The sequence below is a fragment of the Dipteris shenzhenensis genome, chromosome 11 (genome assembly GCF_047967505.1).
Source record: "Dipteris shenzhenensis isolate YYH24624 ecotype China chromosome 11, Dip_SZ_1.0, whole genome shotgun sequence".
In the NCBI taxonomy this organism is placed as follows: domain Eukaryota; kingdom Viridiplantae; phylum Streptophyta; class Polypodiopsida; order Gleicheniales; family Dipteridaceae; genus Dipteris; species Dipteris shenzhenensis.
The window spans coordinates 51662312-51687450 of record NC_141606.1 but is presented as its reverse complement, the minus strand read 5'-3'; the positions used below and the strand labels follow the sequence as shown (position 1 = coordinate 51687450).

General features: G+C 44.2%; 1 protein-coding gene across 1 annotated transcript in view; it reads right to left on the bottom strand.

The window, feature by feature from the left end:
• LOC147897146 (elongation factor G, mitochondrial-like) overlaps positions 1-25139 on the bottom strand; it is a 113488-nt gene that overhangs the window by 70343 nt on the left and 18006 nt on the right. Inside the window, exons 6-11 of the mRNA XM_087381024.1 lie at positions 16460-16555; positions 2798-2886; positions 2642-2708; positions 1573-1611; positions 1348-1408; positions 1057-1166 (exon numbers count right to left, since the gene is read on the bottom strand). Of these exons, the coding sequence (XP_087237150.1) occupies positions 1057-1166; positions 1348-1408; positions 1573-1611; positions 2642-2708; positions 2798-2886; positions 16460-16555 (462 nt within the window). The remainder of the gene's footprint in view (positions 1-1056; positions 1167-1347; positions 1409-1572; positions 1612-2641; positions 2709-2797; positions 2887-16459; positions 16556-25139) is intronic.

Sequence of the window (25139 nt, the reverse complement as noted above, 5' to 3'; positions counted from 1 at the left end):
TATAAGATGATGTGGAATTAGCCCAGCACTTACCAGCACCTTGTCTCATGCGTGTAGATAACCATTAAACAACCAAGGCTACAACGGTTTCAATGCTTAATACATAAATTTGTTTACAATAGAGTACAGTGTGGACCTCCTCTATCGACTAAGAGCCAGAAAATAGACTTCTCGAAGTAAGGTACAAGGCTCTCTAGAAGATAAGATGAGACACAATGCTAAACATTCATAGACTACATTTCATGTGACATTTCATGTGAACTATGTAAATACAGAAATTCCAACAATCCAATCTAAAATAAATATTTTTCCTGCCACATCTTGAAAAGCAAACAATCGAAATAACCTAGTTTTTCCAGTAAGAGGTATATCCAGTTGTGAGCTGAACACAATTTCCCAGTATCATCTACTCCATTCCTTAAGCGTGTCCAGCCCAACACACCTCTTCCGGCCGTCTCTCTTCAAAGGTTCATGAGGTTATGACTGGAGTTGAACATACACACGCCCATTTGCTCTTAGGTCTCACTAATGCCCAGCTGCCAAGATAGACATAACAATGCCCATATATACTAATTAACTTCTTTAAAGCAGGCGTGACCCTTCAAATGTCTTTTGAAACTGAAACATGTGATGGAGATATATGTCACTACCATTAGAAAAGGGAAAACCACACGACAATAGGGCATAACAGGACATACACCTAGATGAGTCCAGGAACATGCCCGAACTCATCCTCTTAAGACAACATACTGCAGTTTCAACCTCATGATAGTCACTCATAAGGTTGAAAACAATAAACTCCATCATGCATAGCAGGGACTAGCTAATACGACATCCCCACTGACGGCATCAGGGCATAACAGGACAGTCTCACTTTAAACCACAAAGCCTACCAAATGCTCTACCACCAAAGGCCTACAGCTTGACAAAATGAGTTTCATTTTTTATGCTTCGAAAATAGATGAACAGTTAACACTAATAATGAACGGAGACTTCAATGCTCACAATCAGATGATTAGCATATAGCTGAAAGTAAGCATTTATGTTCCTGCTTACATTTGCGGTAGAGTCTCTATTAGAAGGAGTTATAGCCAACGACATCACAGGTTCTGGTACATTCATTGACGTCATAGTATATTTCACTGAACCATCTGTGAATGTGTCACCTGAAAGAAGCAATAATCCTATTTTCAGACAGTACCGAGTGCAAAATCTGATGCAAGGTGAGTAGAGAATGCATTCCAAATCCCCATTACAAATAGATCTAAAAGCTTCTCCTCACATCAAAACCATTTATTTTAAAACAGAGGTTCTCAAATCTGGTCTTGATAAGGACTTGAACAAAACCTGATGCACAGTCTACACCAAAAACAGCCACAATTTCACCAGCATGAGACTCTTGGATATCCTGAAGCCAATAAGCACAAAATAAAGTAAAGACTCATACACATACAGGATATGTAATAGCCTCAAAAAATATTACAGAAATTGAGATTTTCCATAGTACAGCACTGAAAAGTATCATAAGTCAGGTGAACAATGCAGCCACTGATAATAGAACAGCATGCATACTTCCATATCATCTGCATGCATCCGCACAAGCCGTGGAACCTGAATGTTTTTAAAAGGGAAAAAATATTAGAAATTGTAACTAAGCCTGGCCAGACTGATTAAGATGCAAAAGGTTTCTTGAACCACAACATTCAATATACTATCAACGTCGTTATGCAAAAAATATTCATCCAAGGGGAATCATTACTTAAAACAGATGAAAAAGTAAGCCTCCCAAGAGGAAAATTGGCTAACAGTCACAGACAACTGCTGATCCCAAGGCCCAGGGAAACAGTACACCACATGTCGAACATCGAATTTCTCATGTTACAGGAAAACAATAGTCATGGGCTTTCCAAAACAACTCTGCAATATCCAAAATTGATGGTCGTCTTCTGAATATTCATGCTCTTCCAAAAGTGAGGTAGATACCAAAAACACCCTGAAGTTTATTTTTTCTTTTTTTAATTCATCTACAAGATGATAGGCACCCAAAGGTTACAAACTATAAACTTCAGTATTCCAGCCAAACAAGTTCAAAAGTGTCTAACAGAGGGCAGACATTCCTATACAAGCATACGCTCCCACAGATGGGAGCAAATCAAAAGGTCATGCACACAATACGCCATATAGAGGGGCTTTCGCCCCACCTACTCTTTCCCGGCTGAAACGACATTGCAGTGAAGGACGTACATTTAGGCATCCACACTGTAAATGCAGCTACAGGGGCACGTACCTGCACCTGTGTGCACGGGTGCCACACCATGCAGAAAGGTCCATGAAAATGTGAGCTTGGAAGCATGCCATGCAATGCTAACATCTGAGCATTTAGCAGGAGATTTTGGGTTCAAATCCCTGGTGCACACCTTCTGTGCATTGCTGGCTGCACTTTTGCACAAAGGGGTACGTAGGTGCAAGTGCAGCTTCAAGGCACCCCGATTTTCTCTAAGGCATTCATCAGTGCAGGATGCTTCCGGATTAAAAAACTGGTGGAAGAACCCCAGGGAATATTGGGGTACCACATAATCGCTACACACATTTGTACAAGAGAAGTCCTACAGCTGCGACAGTACAAATGAACCCAACATACCTTGACCTTCTTCCCCGTGTTGGAGTTCACAATCATCTCACCTCGACGTATAACACCCTCATATATACTGCATCAAAAAATTTCTTTCAAAAACAAGTATTACAAAAGAATCTGGAAAAAGTGAAAGCAAACTGCAAATGCTTTGCTAAAGCTTACCGTAAATATGTTAGCTGTCCAAAGCGCCCTTCCTCAAGCTTAAAAGCAAGTGCAACAAGTGGTCCATCGGGTGAACCAGATAAGGAAACCTGTTAGAAACAATAAGAATGAGTACATGCAGAAACCACCATTTTAGCATTAAATTTATTTTAATCATTTGAGCAAGCACTTGGAATATTTTGGATAGCAATGGACATCCCTACTGAGGGAACAAAAACCTAGGGGAATGCCGAAGCTAGTGAATATTGGAAAAAGGCATCCATCCTGTCAACCATCTATTTACTAGAATATATCCAATCCTACAAAGTAAATTTTTTTATAGAACAAGCGAAAGAACAAGAGTTTGTAAGCAACTTTAGACAAAATTATGAATACATGAAGAAAACAAAAATAAGCTTAGTAAGCAAAGCTATGCTTATGTCCCATCAGTACAAAAGCATAAGCTGCCATCTGAGTTTCAACAGATTCCAAAATCCCAAGAAAAATGTTTAGCAAAGAGAACCAATTATGCAAGAGAACAATTTTGGTGAGAAGATGTGGGAAAGAAATTCAGGCATAGGTTGGAACAATCACAAGTGGATTCTGAATCTTAGTGCTGGAGATATGATTGAAATTGCGGTGGGATTTTTGACTGTCCAAAGGGACTGCAAGAGATGCTAGAGCATGCAACGCTCAGACTCCTTCCGATAGGAGGAAAGATTGATTGCGTTGAGGAATGCCTTTGTGCCACACTGATGACATCTGCAGTGAAAATGTGACTTAGCGACAGAAAAGCTCTAAACACTACCCAATTACTCCACACAATTCAGAATCATCAAATTCTTAAAGTGAAATCGGAAGACCAATACATTGAAACTGGGAGCAATATTGGCGTCGCGTTCGTTGGTAGTGCAAGAGGCCTGGAAGACGAGGAAGCGAGGATGGGAAAAAGACGAAAGAAGAAAGAAGGAAACATAATGGAAAGGAGAAGGGAGCAAAAGTGAGAGTGAGAGTGAGAGTGAGACGTAGACAGAAAGAAAGAAAGAAAGAAATTTTATTAGAGTCTTCAGAAGACCGATGGATCTATGAGACTGAAAGAAAACCTGATACAAATCACAGTAAGGGTGGAGCTACTGAAATGAGCATCATCACCCGTGCTGAATCCTAAGTCTGATCATACATAATCAAATACATCTGAATGTAACAATGAAAAGAAAAGGACTAGAGCAGAGCGGAGTCCTCCGTATGTCATGTCACCCTGGCTAGTGCATAGCCGGTGATGGGACGTTGGTGCCCGTCAAGGGGTGCCGTGCATCTCGGTCTCCTGGACGAGGCTCGACGCAAGACCAGAGCCACGGTGACTCCCATGGGACGTATCCCGGGTCTAAACAATAATGGGAGGTCCCCCAGAGTGATCTGTGTCCCCTCGATGTCTAGTGTGTCGTGCTGCGGCCGTCGGATCGGAGTCTTTGTCACATCTGCGGCTAGAGACTGGACGATCGATGTCACTCGATGAAAAGAACTCTGTGATCCTGCTCTGAGAGGTGTCAGATGATGTGGCCAAGCCCCGTCGCCTGAGTAAGTACTCTCTGTGTCGGACCCCCTCGTGAATGAAGGCCACAAGGCATCTCTGATCTGGGTAGGCGAGGAATCTGGAAAGGAGCCCGGCGCCGTCTCAAAAGAGGCAGTGGTAGCGACCTCGGATCTCGTAGTACATTGAAAAGAAAAGGACTAGAGCAGAGCGGAGTCCTCCGTATGTCATGTCACCCTGGCTAGTGCATAGCCGGTGATGGGACGTTGGTGCCCGTCAAGGGGTGCCGTGCATCTCGGTCTCCTGGACGAGGCTCGACGCAAGACCAGAGCCACGGTGACTCCCATGGGACGTATCCCGGGTCTAAACAATAATGGGAGGTCCCCCAGAGTGATCTGTGTCCCCTCGATGTCTCGTGTGTCGTGCTGCGGCCGTCGGATCGGAGTCTTTGTCACATCTGCGGCTAGAGACTGGACGATCGATGTCACTCGATGAAAAGAACTCTGTGATCCTGCTCTGAGAGGTGTCAGATGATGTGGCCAAGCCCCGTCGCCTGAGTAAGTACTCTCTGTGTCGGACCCCCTCGTGAATGAAGGCCACAAGGCATCTCTGATCTGGGTAGGCGAGGAATCTGGAAAGGAGCCCGGCGCCGTCTCAAAAGAGGCAGTGGTAGCGACCTCGGATCTCGTAGTACATTGGGCACCTAAAAATAAAATGCTCCTCCGACTCAACCTCATGACAGTCACACAATATGCATAAGCGATGCTCCCTAGGAATCCCCTTTGCTCTGCCGCTCTATGCGGAGGCGGTGTGATGATACCCAAAACTGTCCGATGGAGATCCGTAGTGAGTGAGGCATATGAAGCTCAGTGTACCCGAATCCCTCCTCCGAAATACGAAGACAGTAATCTATGTAGAAACTCAACTTCATTGGAAGCTCCCTCCGTTCCAACCAGGTCCTAAAGATCCTCTCGAATGACCTGGTTGGTGTGTGGCCCGATCGGGATGGTGGGTGGGAGTACCGGAGGGGCATCTAAACTGTACTGAAAAGGAGGTATCCTATCGATGTGGAACCCTAGTCTCACAAACCATCTGTAAGTCCGTGCATACCAGCATTGCTCGTCTCCCTCTGCTGCCAACCTCATGGAGGAATCGAGAGCCAACCATGGCAACCTCTGTCTCCCTGATGTGCAGTCCCTATATGATCTAACCTAGTGTAGATATGTGATGGTCTGAAAGGCTGCATCTAGCTGGAGTGGAGAAGCACCAAAGTCGGCCTAAATGATGTGATGTGGTACAGACGGTTTTCCCCCGATCATCCGTGAGAGCATGAGGATCTGCAGGCGCTCCAACCGTGTCCGCTCTATCTCTAACATGTCAGGCCCTCAACAAGGGCTGCCATACATACCGGCTGGTCCGACCAAGGAGTCCAAGAAAAAAAGCCTTGGTTCGAGGGTCCTGGAAGTGGGACTGGAAGCATTGTCTCTCTAGCCGAGCCAGTGAGGCGTATCCCCTGCTGAGTCTGGCTTGCATCACTGGTCTCATCGTGAAGATTGGGCCGGAGAAGATGACTCCCAAGTAAGTGTATGAGAATACGATCTCAACTGGTGACCCACCGAAAGTAAAAGTAAACTACTTCCGTTGCATGTTTGCTCGAAAGGTGTTAAAGATCATGACCTTGGTCTAGCCAAGGTTGACCTCCAAATCATCGGATAAACAAAAAGCATGCACTGCATCCAGGTGTTGCTGGAGCTCCTCGGGTGTGGACAACAAGAGTACCATGTCATCTGCATAAAGAAGAATCTTGATGATGATCCCGGCAAGAGAGCAACCCGTCGAATGCCCCCATGAAAGTCTCAAGCTCATCGATGTGGTGATAAGGGACAACCCTATTTGACCCCTATGGTACTCAATATCTCATTTGTCCAACCTGCACCTGTCCGAACTCGACGTGAGACTCTCTCATACGGTGCCATGGCTACCCAGATGATCTGATCAAACCCAAGAGTCTGTAGGCGTGTGATGAGACGAGCTCAAGGTACTGTGTCAAAGGCTTTGCGAAAATCCACAAAGGAGCAATATACCCTCTTCTTCCGTGATGTTACGAAAATTATATACTTTGCTTTGGACATTATTATTTTAGTCAAGTGTGACTATGGCAAAGTACTCCATAGGAGCGCACCGGACGCGACGAGAGTCCTCGTTGATACTTTGTGTGGTTAGTTGGGGACGCCCGACTAGCTGTGTTTTGCCATGCTAGATGGTCGGTATTATGGGTGATTCCATGTTAATGCTGATGTCACTAGTGTTATTGGTGTTGTGGTTGATTATTGTGCTTTGAGCGCGGTTATGTTTGGATCGGTTGATTCAGTGATTCCTTCAATCGATTGTTAATAACTAATGTAATTGGCAGCTTGAGTACAGGTGATGGAACTCATAGCGAGGATTGGAGTTAGTGCAAGGGTACCGATCGAGGTGTTGCACAGTGCATTATATATGGCCATGGGCCAATTTTGTATTTGTTTTATTATTGCAAGTTTGAGCAATATATTTTGTAGTGGACATAATTCATTTTTGGGCCCTAAGATGGCTATGTAAAGTAAATCCCTCATTTTTGGATGAGAGGGATAATGTTGGCTCTTTGATGTTTTTATGAAATATCATAAATACTCTAGATGAGGAAGCGTGAGCCACTCATCTAGGGGGGGGAGATTGTACCCAGTCTGATGTCATACTCGTGGTGTAATTGTGTTCTTCTTCTCCAATTGATTAAGTGGTGAATTTGTGTGTTGAAAAGAATTACCTTTTGGTTTCAATGGTATCAGAGCCGAGGTCACACCCTTGTGAAAGAAAAGAAAGTCTGAAGCTTCCTCGTGTGGATTCAAGAAGAAAAAGACAACTTGGAAAGAGAAGTCCTGTGGAAGATTTAAGAGGACGTGTACATAATCGGAGCTCGTGAATCGTGGGAAAAGAATATGAAAGGAAGATTGGCCGCGCATTTATTTTAAAGGCCAACAAAGCCTCGTCAAACATGTCTTTAATTCCTCTCTATCTAGCCTTGGAGCAAGCTTTGGAGCAGCTGTCGTGAAAACGTGACTTATCCTTGCATTAAATTGCAGCCATTTCTAGACTCCAGAGTTTTCTTTGTCTTCATCGCGCCACGCGCCCATCTTCGCAGGGTCCAGACGCCCATCATAGACATGCACTAAAGCTGCCTTGGTGGTCGAGCTTTCCGCTAAGCCTAGTCTTTAATAGCCGCCATTGGGGAGACAAACTATACCCATCACCTCCGGCCCTCTGTGACCCGCGCGCAGTCCCACAGTCTTGCAGTCTTTAATAGCGCCGCCACCCTCGGGAGAACCAGTCGTGCAACGCAGAATCCTTTAGAGACCTTAGTAGTCTCTCTTCTGTTGTGCGACCCCGTCTGCGGATCTGCAGTCGTCTGCAATATTTCCATCAGTGCGCCATCTTGGATTCCGAAGCCTCTAGCCCTCTGACTTCGTGAGCAATGCAGCCCTATAGTTTCAATGCAAAGTGGCCACCTCCATTGCCTCTGCACAACTACAGTTGCCGACAACAGCAACCTCTGACTCTCGGGCCTGTCAACGCAGACAGCGACTGATTTCGTACTGCCGCCCTTGGGAAAATAACCCCTCCAAAGGTCCTTTAAAGGATTTTTTTTTTTATTTTTTTTTTAAGAGAGCGCTCTAAGGTTCTCAAAAAGAAGACATTTTTCCTCTCTTTGGTGATTTGCAACACGAAGTACGAGGCCATTTCACCGACCATCAAAGGCGTTTTAAAAAAAGAGAGAGAAGAAGAAAAAGGCAAAGCAAAATCTGAGAAGCTCGAATCAAGAAGGCAATTAGAACCACGAATCACCGAGCAATTAATTTGAGATCAGTCGAGCGCAAAGACGACTACGAGCGACATCTTCGGTCACATATCTCCCACTCTAGTCCTTTCCACCTCCGATCAAAGAGGGAGATAAATGATTTCTTTTGCTTTATATTTCACACACTTAGTATCTTCCGCCATCCATTTCTTACCATACACTCGAATTACACTTTTCATCCGTTTAATTCTCATACACTTAGTATCCTTTTTTTTCCCCCCGCTCCGCTCTATTTGTATTTATCACATTATCATGGCGCATCAACCACAACCACCCACACTCCAAGAGCAGTTAGACGCACTTCAGGCACAGTTGGCCGATGAGCGTAAGCATAGGGAGAGATTGGAAAAGAGACTCAATGGTAAGAAAAGGAAGAGACACTCATTTCACGATGAGTCATCCGACGATGATACTATTATCAGGACAGTCAAAGCTACACTAAGAGCACAAAATTCGAGGAAGGAGAGCAAGATAAGTAGAAAAGCTTTCTCATTTCAAAATTTCGATGGAAAGAAAGAAGCACGCACTGTCTTGTCTTAGATCAGTCAGCTAGACGATTATTTTTCAGGGGAGAAATTCTCTGAAAAAGACAAGATTAAATGTGCTGCAAATTATTTAGTAGAGAGTGCTGCACTTTGGTGGAACATCACTAAGCATAGTAAAAGGCGACCAGAATCTTGGAAGTCTTTTCAAAAGCTCATCAAGAAAGATTTTCTTCCCTCACATTTCAAAGCAAAAGCTAGACAACAATGGGATACTTTCAGACAATTTGATAAGGAAACGATCTCCACATATACTGATAGATTTTGGCAAACGTTGATCCAATTACAATCCTTAGAGAAAGTTAATGAGCGAGATCAACGCAGGAAGTAGGTGGCAGGTCTAAAGTCTAAGATGAGAGCCGAAATTAACATGTTTCATCCTCGCTCACTGAGTTCTGTAATTTCTCTTGCAATGAATTGTGAAAGAAAGAATGGGATCCCAAAAGAAGGAAAAGATTTAGAACGGCATGTACCTTTCCATAAGAATAAGGATTTGATAAAAATCCCTTCTTTAAATCTAAAAATGGTTTTGTTCCACAAAAGACAGATTCTTCTTCGAAGCCAAACGGTGGGAATTTTCCGAAGAAAGAAATAAAATGTTTCAAGTGCAACAAGGTGGGACACATAGCCACTGAGTGTCCTAAATGAAAGAAGACCCCGATGGCGAAAGTGCACATGATTGACGATGAAGCAGCCAAGCAAGAGGGAGGTAAGTATAATTGTCATGCTCTTCTAAAAATGAAAGATTTCATTAATGGCAAAGAGGTTGTTATTCTGCATGACGATGGTAGTACACATGATTTCATTTCGCAAAGAACATTAGCAAAGCTAAACCTAGAGTCTTTCCCATCTAACTATAAGGTCAAAGCTACTTTTACCAAAACAAAGTACAATTGCACTGTACAATTGCACTGTACAATTGCACTAGAGAAGTCAAGAATCTTGAAATCTCAATCAAACCCTAGAAGGATACACGAGACTTTCTAGTGGCACCCTTACAGGAGTGGACATCATCTTAGGAATGCCATAGAGGCATCAATACAATCCTAAGATAGACTACGATTCACATCAGATGTGGATTGAGAAGGATAAACAAGAAATATGTCTAAAAATCTCAATGAAACCTGAGATCAGTCCTTTACTCAACCACACACAAGCCAAAAGAGCAATTAGAAAACGTGAGAAGACATATCTGATTTTGGTGAATACGGTAACGGCTACTCAGTCAATTACTAAGCCTACACACCAAAAGTTTCTCTCTTAATTTTCTAATTGTTTCTTAGAGGATTTACCGCCTGGACTACCAAATTTTCAAATTGAAGATCATAGCATAGAAATCCTACTGTGCAATACTCCACCTTGCAAAGCTCCTTATAGAGTCAATCAGCTAGAACAAAAGAAAATCAAAAGCAAGTGGAGGAACTGATAGAGAGGATTGATAAGACCCAGCAGTTCTCCTTATGGAGCACATGCCTTATTAGTCAAAAAGAAAAATGGAACCTATAGAATGTGCATAGACTATCGTGCACTAAAGAAAATCACAGTGAAGAACAAATATCCAATCCCTAGGATTGATGATCTTTTGGACAAATTGAAAGGGGCCAAGATCTTCAGTAAGATAGATCTCAAATCTGGCTATCATCAAGTTCGTATGGTAGAAGAGGATATACACAAGACTGCCTTTAGAACTCAAACGGGACATTATGAGTTTCTAGTTATGCCTTTTGGGCTGACTAATGCTCCAGCCACTTCTAGTAGAATGATGAACCGAATCTTTCTTAAACACCAAGATTGTGTGGTAGTATTCTTCGATGATATTTTGGTGTTTAGCAAAGACATTGAGGAGCATAAGGAACGTCTGAAGCTAGTCTTTTCACTCTTGAAAGAAAATCAATTGTACATAAATCCTGAAAAGAGCAGTTTCTTTCGAGATCAGATAGAATATTTGGGTCACATTGTATTTGCCGATGGGATTCGAGTAGATCCAAAGAAGATTGAGTGCATAGTCACATGGCCTAAACCCTGAGATATACATGAATTAAGATCATTCTTAGGATTGTGTAGCTTTTATAGAAAGTTTGTCAAGAATTTCGCATACATTGCACACCCATTGACAGACCTTCTTAGAAAAGCCAAGCATTTCTTATGGACTGAGCGTCAAGATAAATCTTTTACAGCTTTGAAAAAAGCTCTTACCCAAGCTCCTATGTTGCAATTACCCGATTTCTCTAGACCATTCTTTGTAGTTGTAACCGATGCTAGTGGATATGGAATTAGAGCCGTGCTTATGCAAGATGGTCATCCAATAGCATATGAGAGCCAAAAATTAAAACCAGCGGAATGCAATTATAGTACATATAATAAAAAATTAACCGCTGTTGTGCATGCCTTACGAATGTGGAAAAATTATTTGATGGGATCTGAGTTTCTTATCAAAACCGATCAGCAAAGTATCAAGCATTTGTTGACTCGGCCACTTATATCCGATAGGCATATCAAGTGGGCATCATTTATACAGAGTTTTCAGCCCATGATTCACTATCAACCTAGAAAAGAGAATGTAGTTGCTGATGCTCTTAGCAGAAAGCTAAGTATTAATCACATCACTGCTGTAGAGACCCAGCCTTTCAAAGGTATTAAGAATTCTTATCAAGGGGATCCAGACTTTTCCGATATATGGAACAAATTAGAGAATAATAATTGGAATCCTATGTTGGACTATTCATGCGATGATGGATACCTCTTTTATCAAAAGAAATTATGCATCACTCGACTCTTTAGACAAATTGTAATGGAGGAAATGCACCAACCACCATATATGGGACATAGGGGAGTGACTGCCACTTTACAAGTGATAGCAAGAGAATTTCATTGGCCTACTATAAGAAAATATGTGGCTAAGTTTGTAGCCAAATGCATCACTTGTCAGAAGATCAAGAGTTACAAAGGAAAGACCCCAGGATTGCTAATGCCTTTGCCTATTCCTACGCAACCTTGGGAACAAATATCCATGGATTTCATAACAGGTTTTCCTACTACAGCGAATCAAAATGATATGATTTAGACGATTGTAGATCGCTTTAGTAAGCAAGCTTATTTCATCCCATGTAAGAAAACTTTAACAGCTCACCAAGCTGCACATTTATTCATCAAGCATATCTTTGTTCACCATGGCTTGCCAAAGATTATAGTGTCTAATCGAGATTCGAAGTTTTGCAGTAATTTCTAGACTGCATTATTTCATAATCTAGGCACTACGTTAGATTTCTCATCAGCTTTTCATCCAGAATGGAATGGACAAACTGAAGTTACAAACAGTACTATTCTAGACATGATAAGAGCTTATGCGGGAAATCAACCAAAGACTTGGGACAAATACATTCATCTCTTACAGTTTGCTTATAATAACACTCCTCATTCTGCAACTGGAAGAGCATCCTTTGAGATTATCTATGGGAAGGTTTTACCTATTCCTATCACACAATTGGCCCATAGAGTGGAGGCAGCACATGCATTTACCCATGACTATCAAAATATTCTCAAAGAGGTTCAAGAAGCCATTGCAATAGCCCAAGAAATACACAAAACAAGCAAATAAGAAACGGAAACACATGCTTTTTAAAGAAGGTGATTATGTACTTCTTCGGATTGAGAAAAGAAGATTGAAGAGTGTTGAGAAATGGCCAGTAATCAAGATGTCCCCACGTTTTTATGGACCATTCAAGGTAATTAAGAAAATCAATGATCTAGCTTATAGGCTTGAATTACCTAATAATTGAAAAATACATAAAGCTTTCCATATCAACCTCTTAAAGCCCTTCAAAGGACCTTTACCTATTCATCCTGTCTATGAAGAGGCCCCATTGATTGTTATCAACACACTTCGACCCGAAAAAGGAAATGTCTATACTAAATACTTGCTCAAATTTAAGAATCATCCGAGAGATGATGCTCAGTGGATGCCTGAGCGGTTCTTTCGAACTTTTCCAAACCTCCTTAGTTCCTATAATCAAACACGCAACTGAGGTCAGTTGCAATCCAAGCAAGAGGGATGTTACGAAAATTATATTTCCGATATATACTTTGCTTTGGACATTATTATTTTAGTCAAGTGTGACTATGGCAAAGTACTCCATAGGAGCGCACCGGACACGGGGGGGTCCTAGTGGATACTTTGTGTGGTTAGTTGGGGACGCCCGTCCGACTAGCTGTGTTTTGCCATGCTAAATGGTCGGTATTGTGGGTGATTCCATGTCAATACTAATGTCACTAGTGTTATTGGTGTTGTGGTTGATTATTGTGCTTTGAGCGCAGTTATGTTCGGATCGGTTGATTCGGTGATTCGTTCAATCGATTGTTAATAACTAATGTAATTGGCAGCTTAAGTATAGGTGATGGAACTCATAGCGAGGATTGGAGTTAGTGCGAGGGTACCGATCGAGGTGTTGCATAGTGCATTATATATGGCCATGGGCCAATTTTGTATTTGTTTTATTATTGCAAGTTTGAGCAATATATTTTGTAGTGGATATAATTCATTTTTGGGCCCTAAGATGGCTATGTAAAGCAAATCCTTCATTTTTGGATGAGAGGGATAATTTTGGCTCTTTGGTGTTTTTATGAAATATCATAAATACTCTAGATGAGGAAGCGTGAGCCGCTCATCTAGGGGGGGAGATTGTATACAGTCTACTATCGTACTCGTGGTGTGATTGTGTTCTTCTTCTCCAATTGATTAAGTGGTGAATTTGTGTATTGAAAAGAATTACCTTTTGGTTTCACATGATCTGGCCTCCTCAATGACACTCCTGAGTGTGAGTATGTGATCCATAGTCCAATGGCCTCGCCTGAAACCGGCCTGACCCTCTGCTCTGAGCCCTCTCATCTCTGCGAACAAGCTGACCGATGCATCCAATACAGCTGCATAGATCTTGGATATCACATGTTCAATCATGATAGTCCTGTAGTTACTCGGGTCCATGGGATCCCCTGCCTTGTGGATGGGGGTGATGGTGTTGAGTGTCCAAGTGCGAGGGAAGCCAAGGCAAACAGCGTCATTGAATAGCTTTGCTAGGATCGGGGCTAACGTGTCGATCCCATATGTGATAAACTCAGTGCATAGCCCCTCGTGATCCTTAGCTCGACCATTGTGCAGTTTCAATGTCGCGTCCTTGACTCCCCCTCTCGTGAACAACGTGCAAGTGGTGGGACGAGGTGTGTGTATGAGATCTACAATAGGCTGGTGTGGGACATCATAAAGATGGTGTGCATACGTGTGTCACACTCTCATGTCGGTGAGGGGTGATGGAGACCTACGCTCAAGGAATCTCCACCAAAAATCCTTAGATTTGCTGCTGTACAAGATGTGCAATAGCTCCTCCTCATTTCGACAAAGAAATGCCTACTTCTGCTGACGTACGAGACGTCGATACTTGTGTACCATGTCTGGTGTGTTTGGGAGGTGACATCTGGTTTTAAGTCGAAGGTGTCAGCCATAAGCCTTACACTCCGCATCGTACCAAATGTTGCAAGGTACAGAACCAAGAGCTGGTGGTCTAGTGGACCATGTAGTGTGGGAAACGTTTTGGAGGACAACCTCGTGGAGTGTGCCACTAATCAAGGCAACACGGTCCTCTATGAGTGGTATGTGATTGATGTAGGTTAGGAGTCTGTTTAGGCGTCTAGAGTAGGCGGGTGAGAGGCTGTGATCAAAGTAATGTCGTGATCGTTGTCTTGCTTCCTATGTGGTGTGTGTGGTGTGGCTAAGCGTGGGGTGGTGATAGTGAAGAATAGGTATGTGTGATCAGCTCCTAGAGGGAGTGGTGCTACGATGAAGTCGGTGATACATGAAGTGAAGGTAGGGGATCCCATGATGTAATCTACTACACTAGTGCCCCCCCGTGTGGGAAGCAAGTAAAACCACCTGAGGAGAGCCATAGGTCAAGCCCGTTGTAGATGATGAGATCATGCATCCTGCCCAAATCAAGGAGCGCATGTCCATATGGTGTAACAGGCCCATGTCGGTCCGATGAGGTCCTAGTCATACCTGCTCCATCTAGCTCCATGTCTGGTAGCATGATAGAGTCGTCTCGAAAGTCCAGGAGTGGTGCCTAGCGCGTGCTCGTCCTGGCGTTGAAGTTCCCAACAAGAAGAACTTCCCCGCAGGCTGAAAGATTTGGGATATCCTGATGTAAGGGTGCATATGGCGATGTCTCACCCTCCTCTCGTGCCACTCCGGCAAAGTGGGATGTGTCTGGCAGGAAGTAGCATATTGCTATGAAAAGGTCACGGGTGTCTGTGCATCGGATCCGGATCCACATGAATCGGAAGTGTGCGTCCTTCCTCTCAATGGAGATGGCTCCATGAGAGAAAACCTGTACAATGCGGCAACCCCGCTTGATCCTCGAACTCCTCCTGTATCCCTCGTCTCATCCCTGAAGGCTAACTCCCATGTGTAGCCACTGACTATCGGTAGTGGACGCTCTGGGCTCTGATGTGGCTCCGTGTCTCCGTGTAGAAGACTCTGATGATGAAGCAGGAGAGGGGGAGGAGAGAGGTGGCGTAGATGATGAGGCGGATGATGGTGGTGAAATAGTGGTGGTAACCATAGAGGTCGAGGATGTGGTGAGCGGCATGGGCTTTGGGTGGGCCTCTTTCTTCTGGGCCGCAGTGCTGTCCACTGTCAAACCGCTCCATCTGCTGTGTTTGTTAAAGTCCTCCAGACTGAGTTGCTTTTGTGTTTTCGCCTTGTCACTGTTCCCCTTCCCCATCTCCACGCGTATGCAAATTTGGACCGAAGGGTCTCCCGCCTAGTCTCCTGCCCTCATCCCCCTGTTCCCTTCATTATGGGGGAGGCAGCAGCAGGCAAAGAAGGGATTGCAGGAGGTCGGAGCTGTTGAAGAAGAAGAAGGTTATTTTAAAAAAATAAAAAAGGGTCAAAGCTGCGAGCGGGGGTTTAAAAAAGAAAAAATAATAAGAAACAAACAAAAGATCAGAACCCAACCGCCCACCAGCATATGATTGCACCTCCACTTGGATCAATCTGCTTCGAGTAACTGATTGCTTTGGTTGCAAATTGGTTCGATAATGTTTCTTCTAAAGGCATGAGGAAACCAGATACCACTTCATTGCAAAGAGCTGTGTTGAAATTGTAACTATCTCTGATTTATGAAGTGAAGATTCTGGTTGGAGGTCTGATATGTTCAGAAAATCAGTTTTAAACCTCCAAAGCCTACTGACAGTGGTGGTGGCCTTAACATATAAACAGTTTCTATTACACGGGTGGCTGTGTTTTTCACTTATTCTCTCTCACGGCAGCTCTGATCTTGTGTCAAGCCTCGTCCAAGAGACCGAGACGCACGGCACACCTTGACGGGCGGCAGCGTCCCATCACCGGCTATGCACCAGCCAGGGCGACATGACATACGAAGGATTCCGCTCCGCTCCAGTCCTTTTCTTTTCTTTTCATTGTTACATCCAGATGTATTTGATAATGTATGATCAGACTTAGGGTTCAGCACAGGTGATGATGCTCGTTTCAGTAGCTACCCTTATTGTGATTTGTATCAGGTTTTCTTTCCGTCTCATAGACCCATCGGTCTTCCGAAGTCTCTAATAAAATTTCTTTCTTTCTTTCTTTCTCAAAATATTACAAACAAAACAAAATAATGATAGCTGCCTATTATCCCGCATCCAAGGTACAAATCTAGGAAACAAACCTTTTCTTCTTTCTTCCTCTGATCAAGAGCATGGTTGTTAACATCAGTAGGACATGGAAGAAAATCCACGACTCCATCAAGCAACAGCTGAACACCCTGTTTTACATACATGCAAGCAACTCAGAATGTAGACCATCACCGACAACGTACATCATGGCTTGAGAACCCACACAAAACAAAATCCAATAGATACATACTTCAAAAGACTAGAAAATATTTCGCTGATGCAAATTGAGATTTGTTTTAACAGAACTAAGAAATGAAGAAACCAAAACAGTCATAAGGTTTTGCAAATATATCTTGAATCTGTATCTGTCGAGTAGTATCCCATTGTGGTGAGGGGCATGGTCTCCGTGATCTCTTTATTTGGTGAGCCATATCAAGAGTCACACCTCAGCTCTAACATGTCCCATTGAGCAGAGCTGGCTGGACCTCCATCATGCATGCTCTGGTCAGCATGCTCTGGACCTCCATCATGCATGCTCTAGTCAGCCTCTGCATCGCAAGTGGTCTGTCTCTGTAGCTCCGCGTCATCCTCTTCCGCTACTCCCCTCTGTCCTCATGTTGGCTAGCTCCTCCTTCACTCCACCGTGTCCTCGGGCTCACTCAAACACAGAGAAATCGGTGACATGTCATCGTGCTCAGCCTATCCGTATCTCCTATAGCACTATCACCTCCTATTGCATGATCTCCCTCAGTAGGGTCTCTCTTTGATGCCGCATTTGATCTAAGCTAGCATCTCATAATTGTCTATACAAGTAATCTATCTTTCAAAAAATGAAAAGATAGTAGTGTGTCATAGGCGCAAAGTCCTAAATAAACTTGGATACTCTTGTGATGGATCATGGCATCCCATACCACCATGATACACCACACACCCACATGTTATGATTACTACAACACTAGTTTGTGGATCTATCACGAACTATCATAAATAGTAAATGCCAATGGCTAACTAAAAACCACAAACTAAAAGAAACACTCGAAAAGTATGACTCAATTTGAGACTGGGAACCAAAATGTGGTCCAGGAAATAGACAACATCTGTGTGCATATGAACTTCCTGCCTAGAGTCCTAGTCGAAGCATCTGTCTATACCCATCAAATCTTGGAAACGAAACGTGTTTCTCAAAACTTTGCACTCTTCGAATCACATAAGAGAAGATTCTCATTAAACAATTAGCTGTGTGACTGTAGACATGGAAGACAACCACAAATAGGTCAAATCCTATTTTGGTAATCAAAGCTGCTTATGTGTACAGGCAACAAATCAAATTAATCATGAGAAATCTCACACTCACATTCTCAGGCAAGTGAGTCAAAATCTTAATAGGCAACCTTATGGCAACCATAAGAATTATTTAAATCAGCCCAAAAATGATAAAATCTGATATACCTAGAGATCAAGTTCAAAATCTCTTGTGCTTACAAAGAACATGAAGTTGCCGCAATGCTTCTAAGTTATAATCTCACCCGCCACATACTTCTGAAACTGTGTAGTCTTATAATATTTAAGAGATTCTCAAAGCTCGTCTTGCAAAGATTCCATATGCTGAAGTACAGCTTCCAGTCTTTGTGGAATTAGTTTTGACGTAATTTCATCCTCCAATTCCACAAAGCAGTAATCCAACGAAGGAGTCTTGTTACTATGATGGCCTTCCATTGCCAAATATTAGCGACTAAGAGAATATAACAAAAGATTGAGCTGCAAGCTGCCAATTTTGCCCACCACCGATGCAAGGGAAAGCATCCACAGGAATATGATAATTGTAAGGAATCGGAGAGGGGATGGAGGAGAGCACGGGAACTAGCAATCGCATAAGGGGAAAAAGGGCTAATTAGCGAGCAAGGCGGTAAAGGAAAGAGGACAAGGGTAGGGACAAGGATGGCAATGGAGAAGAGTCTTATAGGGTGAATGGGCGCTTGAAAGCTGTCTATGCTTTTGACCTCCAAAGGAAAGGGCTACCATTTTAAAAAAAAGCATGCTTTTTGTGTGTTTTTTTAAAAACAGTCTTGCTACGCCCTCATCGCCCAAGTCAACCTCCATCATTCTCTCTCTGCAGCCCCCCCTTACGCAGATGGTTACATCAAGAGCGAGTTGGCCTCCTGAACCAATGCGCTAGTTATTTCTCAAATCTCATAGTACATTGGACATCTAAAAGCAAATTGCTCCTCTGACTCAACCTCTTGTAGATCGCATAGGGTGCAAATGCGTCCCTCCTTAGGTCTGCACTCAATCCATCAAGTGTCAATGTGTAATTGGTGAAAAGAACGCACGAAACAGTCGGATCGAGATCCTCAAGGAGTGGGGGAGGTGGATCCGTGTGTGTCTAGACCCATGGTCGATGAAGCCCTCCTCTAATATATGTAGGTAGTGCTCTCAGTACAAGCTGAGATTTATAGGAAGCTCGCTAGGTGCTAACCAGATCCTGCATGTATACAAGATCCTCTCGAATGACATAATTAGCTGTGATAAGTGAGCAGAATAGAGGGAGGCCCAAGGCTATATTGAAAAGGGGATAGTCTATCCATGTTAAGTCCAAGACTCACAAGCATCTACATGTGCAGGCATAACAACACCTCTAATCACCCTCAATTGCTAATATCATGGGCACAAATAAGGCCATCCATGGTAATGGGGTCATTGAACCAAAATCCTTGATTCGGTAAGGTATATACCTCGACTACTACATCAAGCTAGAGTCTGGAGCGGCCCCGAACTGATCCAAGATGATCTAGTGTGGAACTGATGGCTTAGTGCGAATCATACGTGCCAAAAATAGAAACCAAGAGCCTCTCCATGTGAGCCCAATCAACCTCTCATAGATCGGGACCCCAACATGGGCTGCCCCTACATAATAGTTGGACAGACCAGAGACTTCGTCCAAGAACCCTAGAAATGAGATTGAAAGCACTTATGTTCAAGCCTGAGCAGGCATGACATACCCCCTCCTCAATATGGCTTGCATCACTAATCTCATCATGAAGATCAAGCCAGAGAAGAGCACTCCCAGGTATGTGTAAGATACAACGATCTCTACTGGCAACCCATCAAAAGTGAAGTGCTCTCTATGTGTGACTGCATAGATGTGTTAAATATCATAATCTTGATTCTACCACGATTGACCTTCGAATCATGTCTCACAAAAGGTGTGAAGTGCATCCACATGTCCTTGAAGAGGAGATTACCCACGTCGACCTGCATAGAGGAAAATCTAAATCAGGTAGCCAATGAGAGATGAGCCTGAACCTCCTAGCATCTTGATAAAAGTCTCAAGCTCATCAATGTAGAGGTCAAACAGAGTTAGTAACAATGGACAACCTTGTTTGACCCTGATCGTGCTCCTGATCTACTCCGTCCATCATGTAGCCATCCGGACCCTAGTTGAAACCCTCTCATAAAGTGCCAAGACTACACAAATGTAGCATGCAACAGTTAATGATCGTGTAATCGCAACCAGACCACCTTTGAGGCATATGTGTATGCGCCATAGAGAGGAAGAGAGAGAGCCTTTTAGGGTTAGAGAGAATGTAGACGCCATCAGATATATCCACTGAGGGCCCCCTTCCCCAAATAGGGAAGGATTTTGCTTTATACTTGGAGAACTACAAAAATCCAAATAACACTCCTTCATAGAGGACAGAATGCAACTCTGAGGATGACCCTTCAACACTGAGAGCTGACCCATGAATGCTTGAGAAACATATACCTAGATGAATCCAAGAACATTCCCAAACTCATCCTCTAAAAACACAACATAGTGGAGTTTCAATCTCATGATAGTCACTCATAAGGTTGAAAACCATAAACTCCATCACGTATAGCAAGGACTAGCTACAATGACATCCCCACTGACATCATCAGCGCCCAACAGTGGGTGTAGACGATAGTATAAAAATATTCTCTCACATTTAAAACACCCACACATACTTGAGCATCCATTTCTACAAAGTCTTCGTACTGACTTTCTGTCGGCACTCCAGAGAAATAACCTAATCTCAACCAAGGCCAATGCTACCCACACCGTCGATGTAGACCATTGTGAAAGGCTATAGAACAGGCTGGCATACAGCAGAGCTGTGTGAGTGAGAGAGGTGAAGGGATGACGAAAAACTGAGAGATATGGAGGTTGAGAATACTGTGTGAAAGCTGACAGATGTGGAGCTTAAGAGAGCTGAGAACGAGCCGCACCCGTGAGCAGCCGACGGTACTCTATCGCCGATTTCATGCCTCCATCGCCTCATCCAGCCTGATGTCTTGATGACGATAATGATGATGAGGATGATGACATTGATATGTAGTCGACCACTGACATCACTATGTTGTACTTAGTACTATCATTTTGCATTTTTGCATTTTTGCATTCTGCATTGGTGTGGATGCTCGTTCAGTAGCTACACCCTCACAGCTCGTTTGTACCAGGTTTTTCACAGTCTCATAGACCCATCGGTCTTCTGAAGACTTTAATAATCTTTCTGTCTTTCTTTCTTTCTATCTTTCTACTCCAAGCCCGGGCTATGGTGCTGCATCAGCACCCTCCTAGAATCGCCAAAGGCTGCTGAGTTTGCTGCTGTCCTGCAGGGAATTTTTGGAGGGGCTAGAGGCTGCTCTAGGGCTGGTGTAGGAGGCTGAACTGAGGGGGTGCTGCCCCCATTTATATAGGGGCTTGAGGGGGTTGGTTGGCTGGCCGAACCAGCCAAAAATAGCCTTGCAGTCGGTCGGCTGGTTGGCTGGCTGGTTGGTGAGTGCTGGGCCAATATACGGCTTTAACCACGTGACGTGAAAGAGGTTATACAGTGTTCAACTACCTGGTAACTACAACTTCATAAAGACATCATCAATCATCTTAATGATGGGGAGCGGTCCAAAACTTCCGAAGGATAACTTGGGACGTCGCTTACCCACCTGCTTTAACTTTTGCTTAATAATCCTTAGATAAACCCAATCACCCTCTTCATTGGTCTACGCTCACACGATAAGGTGTCCAATTCGGGGGCTCACTTCCTGGATGACATGATCTTCTGGCCGCTCAGGGGGAAACTCTCCTAGTAGAGAATCTAAGAAACAATCTTTGAGAGATTCCAAAAACTGAAATTTTTCTTTTTCTTGAGAACTCACTTCCACTTGAGGTTCACCCATAAAAACCATGTGCAAAAATGGTCAATTCTATTGATTTAGCAATAGAAATATTAGATACCATGGGATTGTCTCACCTCTTCCTTTGGCCAAAATCTTATGTCCCTTGTTCCTGTGCATGAAACTGAAAGTTCTTGCCTTTATGTCCATGTGTAACTCCTTTCTGTGGAACCAAGGCAAGCCCAAAATTGCATCATAATGCTCAAGGGGTGAAACATAAAACTCTTTATGATCCACATAATCTTGTACATGAATTCTAAGCTTTCCAATCAAAGGAGTGACTTTAATTGGATCCCCTACGAAAACACGCTCTGCATCTAGGGATGGTCCCAATTCTTCAATCTAGCCTCAACACTAGGCCTTCTCACATATAGTTAACTGGATCGAATAGAATCAAAGCATTTTGCATGGACATGGGTGGGCTGCTACACCAGCCGTGAGACCTTGCTCACGGAGATACATAGTTTCCGTGAGCGTGAGATGGAGCTGACTCGCTTCACACAGGAGCAAGACCGCTTCAACTAGGAGCAGAGCCGCATCATACAAGAGCAGGCTAGGGCCATTCGGGAGCAGGCGGGTCTTATTCAGAGACTCAAACAGGATATCATGCAGCTTCGACAGGAGGTCACAGCCATACACACTGTCCCAGGGAGTACCCAGGTGGTCGAGGCACAGATTGCGAGCGTGCAATTTGCTATTGAGGAGACTTCCAGATGGGTTGACGTGGCCAAATGGAAACCCGCAAGGGTAACCGTTTCGGCTACCCTCATGGAGCAGCAGCAGAGAGCCAGTAAGGCTCTCAACATTAGAGTACGCGGGATCCCACGCACTGAGGCTACATCGATGGTAGATGCGACTGCCTTCGTGGCCACTACCCTGGGTGTGGCTGAGCACAAGATAGAGAGGGCATGGCGGGTGGGGAGAGATCCCAACCGAGAGCAACCCCTGATCATACGGTTCCATTACACTCAAGCACGACTTTCAGCTCTACGACGTAGGTCAATGCTTCGAGATCAGCCAACGATCTCTATGGATGAGGACCTCACACCTCTACAGGTTGAGGAGAGGCGCTCTTTGCTGCAGCCTGCCCCCTCCCCTACATAGGGAAGCGGGGTCTATGAGACTCAGATATCCGAGACCCTGTCCTGCACCATTTGGAGCTATAATGGTACCTTATGGTCAGAACCAGGGAACTTCTCGGAAACCTATACAGGCCACGACATAGTCTTCTATATAGAGACACATCAGAGTCCAAAGCGCCCTCTTCCAATAGTCAGCGGATATACATGGGAGTTTGCCTACAGAGATGAGACGAGAGGTACAGGAGGAGTTCGAGGTTTAGGTGGAGTTGCATTCTTTTTCAGATCCACACTTCAGGGGATCATTTCAGTACACATTCCAAATTTCTTTGGATCCGGATACGACACATGGACAACCAGGATCTGTTTGTCGCAATTTGCTACTTTCCCCCGGAGACCTCCCACTTTGCCAGAGATATTCGAGGTGATGATGAGGCATCCCCATTTGCTACCCTTTATCAGTCCGTCGTCGACTTTTCTAGCCGCGGAGAAGTCCTTCTAGTGGGGGACTTCAACGCAAGGACCAGGGCCCGTCAGGTACCACTTCTTGACTTCAGAGATGATTCCACTCTACTGCCAGATGTTGACCTTGAGGAGGCACGTATGCTATGGGTTTCGGCTGACAGGCGAGGTCCATTCTCATCTTATGGGCAGGCCCTATTAGACCTCGACAGGATACATGATCTCATTATCTATAATGGTCTTAACACATGGCCCGCTTCAGGTGGTTTCACATGCTTTCCACATGAGGGGGGCTCCAGTGTTGTTGATTACATCATGGGATCCCCTCCCTTCACATCTCGCATTACTGACTTCACTGTAGCACCTCTCCCCCAAAGGGCTGATCATACATACCTTTTCTTTCGCATCTCCACCTCCCTTCGCACAGCACCTTCCACCCCACTCAGTTCTTACTCCACCTACCACGATATACGCTTTGATTGAGATCACTCACCTTCTTACTATGGCCGCCTCTACATACTTCTCGCTTATATTGACTTCATATCCCTTTTAGAGGATCGTGCTGCCCTTGTCACCCGCTCACTACACGAGGCTGCCATTCACGCTTTTCCCCACACCACCCGCTCCACCCGCCCACCACCCCCTGGAACCGTACCCTATAATAGTTGGTACGATGATGAGTGTAAGGCCTTACGCCATCAACTCAAATTCGAAACCAAAAACACTCTTCCAAGCGCACCAGATACGCTACGTGAATACCGTAGACTGATACGGAGGAAGAAACTAGACTTCGTTCATCGGAACGAGGAGGAGCTACTAAACATTTTGTTTAGTAACAACTCTAAGGACTTCTGGCGGAGATTTCTAGAAGAGCGGTCTCCTCCGCCACTCACTGACACCCAGATCTGGTTTGATTATGCACGGACACTTTATGACATCCCAAATCAGCCAGTCCCTAACCTCTCACACATCGCTCGTCCCACATCCTGCACCATCTTCACTAGAGGAGGGATAAAGGATGTCGTAATGAAACTTCATAATGGCCAAGCGAAGGATCATGAGGGGCTACGCACTGAGTTCATTGCATATGGGATTAACCTCCTAGCCCCGATCTTAGCAAAGCTTTTTAATGAAGCGGTTTGTTTGGGATTTCCACACACTTGGACCATTAACACTATCTCACCCATCCACAAGGCAGGGGATCCCATGAGCCCGAAGAACTACAGGACCATTATGATTGGACATGTCATGTCCAAGATTTATGCATCAGTACTTGACTCCGAGGTTAGCAGATTTGCAGAGTGTCGAGGACTTACAGCAGCAGGACAGGCCGGATTCCAGCGTGATCATAGAACCATGGACCACATTCTGACGCTCAGATGAATCATCGAGGAGGCGCGGTCACGGAAGCAGAGGGTTTACTGTTGCTTTTTCACAAAGCATTTGACACGGTCCCGAGAGCCCGCCTCATATGGCGCCTACAGGACTTGGGTTATGACCATGAGATCATTTGGGCTGTCATGGCAAGAGTGTCCTTTGTCGCCTACCTTGTTTAGCCTCTACATTGACGAGCTTGAGACAGTGATGCAGACACAGGGGGATGTACGTTGCTCTCTTGCGGGCACGTTCTATGCAGATGACGTGGCTCTCTGATGGAAATAAGTGCACACTAGGTGTACTATTTCTCTAATCTACATTTTTGTCTAGTCTTAGTCTTGAGTCTTGAGTGTGTGCCATGTGGCACCTCCACATTTATCCCATAAGCACTCTTGCTCATGGTCTTGTACTTGGCCCTATATATTCAGGGGTCACATCTATGGAAATATCACACATCTTTCAGTGTTTGCTTCATTGCTCTTGCAGTCTTCCTCATGTTGTAGTTTAGTATGATACCATGCTAGATTTCTAACATGGTATCAGAGCATGTAGATCCCCTCTCCTCTCCTCTCACTCTGCTGCAGCCATAGCTTCGTCTTCTCCTTTCAGTTTACCTCTCCCTCCG